Below are 6,104 nucleotides of genomic sequence, written 5' to 3'. Positions count from 1 at the left end.
TAAAATATAATAATATTTATTTATCATGTAATATTGTTCATAATATATTAATCGGTTCAAATATCATTAATTAAAAGTTAGAATAAATATTTAATTTAGTTTTTAGCAACTTTTTCTACAAACAATTGAATTTTAGCCCAGAATAACTAACAATTCAAATTTCAATCATGAAAAGTGAGACAAGTTACTCTAACAAGTTATTGATAAAAATAGAATAAAATACTATTTCTAATAATAAAAGATTTAAGTGTTGATTATTCATAAAAAATTAGATTAGTTCGACAAAATAAGTAGTTTATTAGATAATTTTTTCGAATGTCTTAGCAATTATATCAAACTTATCTAATCTTAAATGAATATGAAATTAGTTTACATCTTTATTTTATTGAAACTATTTCTAATAAATTTAAGCTGGTTGCAGGGGTGGAGCCTCTCATGGTTTAAGGTCCCCTAAACTTCAATTTTTCTTTTATAAAACTGTCTGTAAATTTTGATTTAGTTTTTCTTAAAATTTTTATTTTAATCTCGTTATATTTAAAAATTAAATTTCGGTCCTTTCCCAAATTTTATATTAATTCCACCCCTAATTAATTGAGTAGTTATTCGTTCGTTTAAGTAGGTGTCGAAAATTTAAATCCTATCTTATACATACAGTAACCTATTAATTAATAAAAATTTTTAAATAAAATTTAAATTTGCGGCAGATTATTCGTCGATTTGCTAGATACATGCGAAAAAAATTATCTCAACTCAATTTTTTTGTCATAAAAGATGATAGCAAATTGGTGGTAAAAATATATGTACCACTACAACTTTATAATTCATATCTCACATCATATCATATTGAAAAGTTTTCATGTATATCGGTATATTGGTATTTTAGTAATTTTTAATCGTTAATCTTAATTATATATATTATATATATTTTTTATAATTAAAATCAACGGTTAAAAATTACTAAAACACGGGTGAGTTCATTTGAAAATTTTGCTATCATATTATAGCTTAGGAAGAGGAGCTTCAAGCTTAGAACTTAATTTGGGAGATTAAGGTTTACTTAGTAGTAGTATTATAAAATAGCAATGGCGGTGGTTAATCATGAATGAGCACTCTTTTTAATGCACAAAGAGTGAGTGGGTATAACTTCAGGGTCTTTACAAATTACAATCACTATTTTTCCTTTTTTTTTCTCTTCCTTTCTTTCTTTCTCTCCTTCAGAAAAAAAATAAAAAAATTCAATTTCACACATTAACACATTGGTTTGTTAGCTGCAACATTTACTTCTGTTTGGTTTTACCCTTTCTCTCTCTTACCCTCCTTTTTTCCTCTCTCTCTCTCTCTCTCTAAAAATCACAGCTTTTTTATTGTATGTGTTGCTGCCATAGACAGTGAATGAATGGCAGGGGTTTGTTAACAAGAAAGTAGGAGCAAGTGATTTTTCACAACGAAATCCAAAAGGGTCCCAAAATTTCAATAAAAGTTTCAATTTTTTTAAGTGGGAAAAAAAGAAAAAGAAATTAAAGAAGGAATTGAATGAATGGAAGGCACAGGGTGCCAAAAGTAGTACAGAATCAGAAATGGGGTATCTTTCTCTTCCTACTTTTGGTTTTTGGAGTGTTCTTTTTTTTTGAGTTATAAATTTTGCTTCATTTATCTCATTACTCTCTCTTTCTTTCCCCCTTTCCCTGCAGGTTTTGGTTCTGCAGGGTTCTGACTAGGGTTTGAATGAAGGTACTTATTATTAATACTGAAATCAATGTCCTTTGCATAATTGAGATTGACTGCATATATATCTGTTGAGATTCTTTTCAGCTTTCTTTGTTTCTGTTGAAATTATTACTATCAATCTGAATTTCATTTTAGATTCTAGTTTAATTTAATTTGACTTGAGTTTTTCTTTTTATTTTTTTTTCTTTTTTTGAAAGAGACTTTATTGCCCTCTTGTCCCTCTCTACTCCTTGTAGAAGGGTCCTTCATTTATGACAATTTGGTGTACCTTCAAAGTTTCAGTGATTGGCTTTGGAAATGGTAGCTGCCAAACTCGTGTGAGTTCAAAGTACATCTTTGGGGAACTTCACTTGGGGTGTTAAAAGTCTTTTCAATTTTTGGTGTTTATGAACTCGTTTGATTTAAGTGAAGTTGCTATCTTTTTTATATGTATATATCTCTATCTCTTTGTTTTGTTCTTGTTATTGTGGATGGTGTTCAATTTCTAGAGTAAAAGAGTTAGTTTCATCTTTGAACTGTTGAAGTTTTATCATTGTGATCATTGTTTTGTTAACTTTGGTTGAAGAGGAAATTTCATGAATTAGTTTAATTTCCTTGAATTTTTAACTTACTATTCAATTTTTAACTTCTGTTTCTTCTTTCTGCTTTCTGTTTGTTTGATTGCTTCTAGAAGCCATTGAAAAGAATCTGCTAGTGGTTTTTCGTTGGTAGTGCTTTGGTTAAGGATTATGGGAGACAGGGAGAATTTCGAGGTAGATAGAGACCGGGATCGCGTGAATTATTCGACTAGTATGGCTTCGGATTGGAGGTTTGGTGTTGGGAACTTTGCAAATTCAATGGTGGATTCGTATGTTACAAATTTTTGGGACCACCCCAATTCCCAGAACCTGGGATTTTGTGACATTAATGGGGGCTCTTCGAACATGAACGTGATTGGAAAAGATGGATTCGGCTACGGTAGAGGCAGTCATGATCATAGGACACTAGAAATGGGTTGGAGCCATGCTAGTTCTGTGTTGAAGGGTGATAACAATGCTTTCTTGCCAAATGGACCAGCAATGCTTCCACAGAGTTTATCTCAGTTTCCGAGTGATTCTGGATTCATCGAGAGGGCTGCGAGACTCTCGTGCTTTGGCGCGGGGAATTCCGTGGACATGGTGAACTCATTTGGGATTCCTCAATCCATGAACCTTTATGCTAGGATTGGGGGAACAATGCAGGGAACAGGGGATGCTCTTTTAGGACATGGATTAAGATCGGCAGCACTCGGAGGACAATCTCATAAAAGTGATCCGAATGTAGTTGAAGATGCGAAAGATGATAAAGAAATGACTCTCCAGGATGATAAAAGAAGTGAAAATCTTCCAGTGTCTCATGATGAAGGGAAACAAGCTCTTGGTGGTTCTCCTAATGAATCAGATAGAGCCGAATCGAGTGGCCGAGATGATTCCCCAATGTTGGAGTGTACAAGTGGGGAGCCTTCAAATAAGGGACTAAGCTCAAAGAAAAGGAAAAGAATTGGACTGGTATGGTTTTTGAGCTCTATTTATCAAATTCGCATGCATATTCATGTATGTGACTCTGTTGTTTCTTGTGTTGCAGGATGCCGATAAAGATAAAGTCGATGGAAGTCCTGAACAACCTGGTGCAGCCGTGAAGGAGAATTCCGGGAGTCGACAGCAAAAGGGGGAGCAACAACCGACTCCATCAACCAAGGGGTCCGGGAAGAATGCCAAGCAGGGTTCTCAAGCATCTGATTCACCTAAGGAGGAGTACATACATGTTAGGGCTCGCCGGGGTCAAGCAACAAATAGCCACAGCCTTGCAGAAAGAGTAAGACATATTAAGATACCATCTATGTCTATGGTGGGAAAAAATAATTATTTCGATTAAGAATTTTAAAGTACGATGAATCGATGATTATGATTCTAACTCTAGGTAAGGAGGGAAAAGATCAGCGAGCGTATGAAGTTTCTTCAAGACCTTGTACCTGGATGCAGCAAGGTAGCTCTAAAATTTGAGACTGGAAGATTTTTCTAGCTAAAGCCTTGTTAGGACTTAGCGTGTAGCTTTCTTTAAACTTCATTTTCAATATGTTTGTAGGTCACGGGAAAGGCAGTGATGCTAGACGAAATTATAAACTATGTACAGTCTCTTCAAAGACAGGTTGAGGTATGGATGAAAATTGAAAACGTATCTTCTCTCCCTATATTTTTAACTGTTATTGTTGAACCATGGAACTGAAATTCCTGTTGTTTTTGGACTCTTTGTTAGCCTGATTTCGGCATATAATTCTTTTACTAGCATCTTATACAATTAAAGTATTCTTTCTTCCTTCTCTGTTTTGCATTTATTCGAGCTAAAGTTGACACTCCCTTTCATCCTCTCGGCAGTTTTTGTCAATGAAACTTGCCACGGTAAATCCGCGGATGGATTTTAATATTGAGGGATTGCTTGCCAAAGAAGTAAGTCTCTAAGTTATTTGCATTTTGGTGAGTTTAAAACATACACATGGCAGTATACACATCACTGATCTCAAATTCTCAATACAACCTGAACTTTTCATCAGATTCTTCAGCAACGGGCCGGTACTTCTTCCGCGCATGGGTTTCCTCCAGAATTGTCCATGGCTTTTCCGCCATTACATCCATCTCGACCAGGACTTGTTCATTCGACTCTTCCTAGCATGGCAAATTCATCGGATATACTTCGGCGGACGCTTCAACCAAATTTGGCGCACTTGAACGGAGGATTCAAGGACCCAAATCAGGTACTCAAGTCCACTACAGGCAATGTTATTTTGACAACATATCATTTAAGGACCCAAATTGTGAAATAACTTTGCATTTTGTTGATTTTTCTGATTGTTTTGCAATCTCTATTATGTTCTCTATGAATTGCAATAGCTTCCTGAAGTCTGGGACGACGAGCTTCACAACGTTGTACAGATGACATTTCCGACATCTGCCCCTCCGAGTTGCCAAGACCTGGATGGTAAGCTATAAGCTTTTTCGCCTACGAATGAACCTTTCCAAGTTGCACATAACTGTTGCCAATGAGAACAAGCTAAGAAAAATCACGACGTTTCATGTTGATTCAGGTTCTGCGCCTTCGGGTCAAACAAAAACCGAACCTTGATGTTCAAGTCTTCGTGCCATGCATCCTCGTACATTAGCCAATTCGGCGCACCATGGAGCAGACGGATCTAAGTTACCGAAACAGAATGCCGGATACTCGAATATGTATCAAATTTAACCCGCAACACACCTTCTAGATGAAGGCTTTAAAGGGCAGAGTTGCATACAAGAAGGAACTGACTCTAGATTATTACATAAAAGGAAATTAGAGGAGTATTCAAGGATGTTCCTTTGTGTTTCTTTTTTTACATTTCAAGCATGAAAATAGATATCCTGAATGTAGTTTGGAAGTGGAATCTGCTTGATGAAGTAGAGTTTGTTCATTGAATGTATAATATGTATTTAAGCAGAATGCAAAGATGGGATCTCACCACTCTTAATGTTTCTTGTGGCTTTGCACCAAGTTTGATCAACAGAATGAGCAAAAGCAAAAGCCCTTTTTTATCCTTTTTAATTGGTGTAACAAGCTCCTGGTTTTTTCAGTTGATGCTTATTTGCTACTTGCACATATTATAAAGTAATGTTTGCTACATTCTCCAAAAATCAGCTGTGTTTCATTGTTGCAATGTGAGTAGTATCATTGAATTCCATATGGTGTGGCAAAATGTATACTACTACAGTACTTCTATTACTACTACTACTACTGCAACAACAAAAAAGTTTTATCCCATTAGGTATGGTCGATTACATGGATCAAATGATGGAATTATCAAATGAGGGAATTGTGTACTATCATGTATTATATTTACAGTGAGACTGTCAAAACGTAGATTTCTTTTGATTATTTCATGTATGATCTTTTTAGGTCTTTATTTATCACTTGCCACTTGTCTACGTTTTATAATCTATTCTATCCACTTTTTTTAATCCGGTGTTCTGCTAATCCTCTTCTCACATATCTAAATTATATAAGACAAAATTCTATCATCATTTTCACATAAAATGTATATAATAGTGTAATATTGGTTTAGTTATTCTGTTATTCTTTATAATTATATTTAAGAGAAATACTAGAAGGTCATTAGAATTTGTTGTTTTTAACCATCAATTAACTATCAATATCTAAAAGTGAGGTAAAGTACGTTGTTTGATTACTAAACTAAAGGAATTGAGTTGATAGCTAAAAGTAACGACTAAAAATAATAAATTCTGATGGCTCTCTAACATTTCTATTTATCAATATTTAATTAAATTTTTATAGTTTAAAATTGTAATTGAGATTAGACAAAATTTTAATTA

At 34.3% G+C, this 6,104-nt stretch overlaps 1 protein-coding gene across 2 annotated transcripts; it reads left to right on the top strand.

The window, feature by feature from the left end:
• LOC107628944 (transcription factor bHLH49) lies at positions 1,193-5,400 on the top strand. 2 transcript variants are annotated; one of them, XM_016331705.2, is made up of 10 exons: positions 1,193-1,582; positions 1,692-1,731; positions 2,402-3,254; positions 3,331-3,561; positions 3,667-3,732; positions 3,832-3,900; positions 4,122-4,193; positions 4,298-4,498; positions 4,635-4,722; positions 4,829-5,400. In XM_016331705.2, the coding sequence occupies exons 3-10, from the start codon at positions 2,457-2,459 to the stop codon at positions 4,864-4,866; spliced, it is 1,563 nt and encodes a 520-aa protein (XP_016187191.1). In that variant the 5' UTR covers positions 1,193-1,582; positions 1,692-1,731; positions 2,402-2,456; the 3' UTR covers positions 4,867-5,400. The 2 variants fall into 2 exon arrangements, with proteins under 2 accessions (XP_016187191.1, XP_016187110.1); XM_016331624.2 differs by having other exon boundaries at positions 2,399-3,254.

The sequence above is a fragment of the Arachis ipaensis genome, chromosome B01 (genome assembly GCF_000816755.2).
Source record: "Arachis ipaensis cultivar K30076 chromosome B01, Araip1.1, whole genome shotgun sequence".
Lineage (NCBI taxonomy): Eukaryota > Viridiplantae > Streptophyta > Magnoliopsida > Fabales > Fabaceae > Arachis > Arachis ipaensis.
The sequence above is the reverse complement of the archived record's forward strand: the minus strand, read 5'-3'. Positions and strand labels throughout refer to the sequence as shown.

What these genes read in the sequence shown, in the direction of transcription:
- LOC107628944 (XM_016331705.2), top strand. Translation starts at nt 2,457, where the DNA reads ATGGGAGACAGGGAGAATTTCGAGGTAGATAGAGACCGGGATCGCGTG. An exon ending in AAAGGAAAAGAATTGGACTG is followed by an intron (nt 3,255 to 3,330) that starts GTATGGTTTTTG and finishes CTTGTGTTGCAG; the next exon opens with GATGCCGATAAAGATAAAGT. An exon ending in GCCACAGCCTTGCAGAAAGA is followed by an intron (nt 3,562 to 3,666) that starts GTAAGACATATT and finishes TTCTAACTCTAG; the next exon opens with GTAAGGAGGGAAAAGATCAG.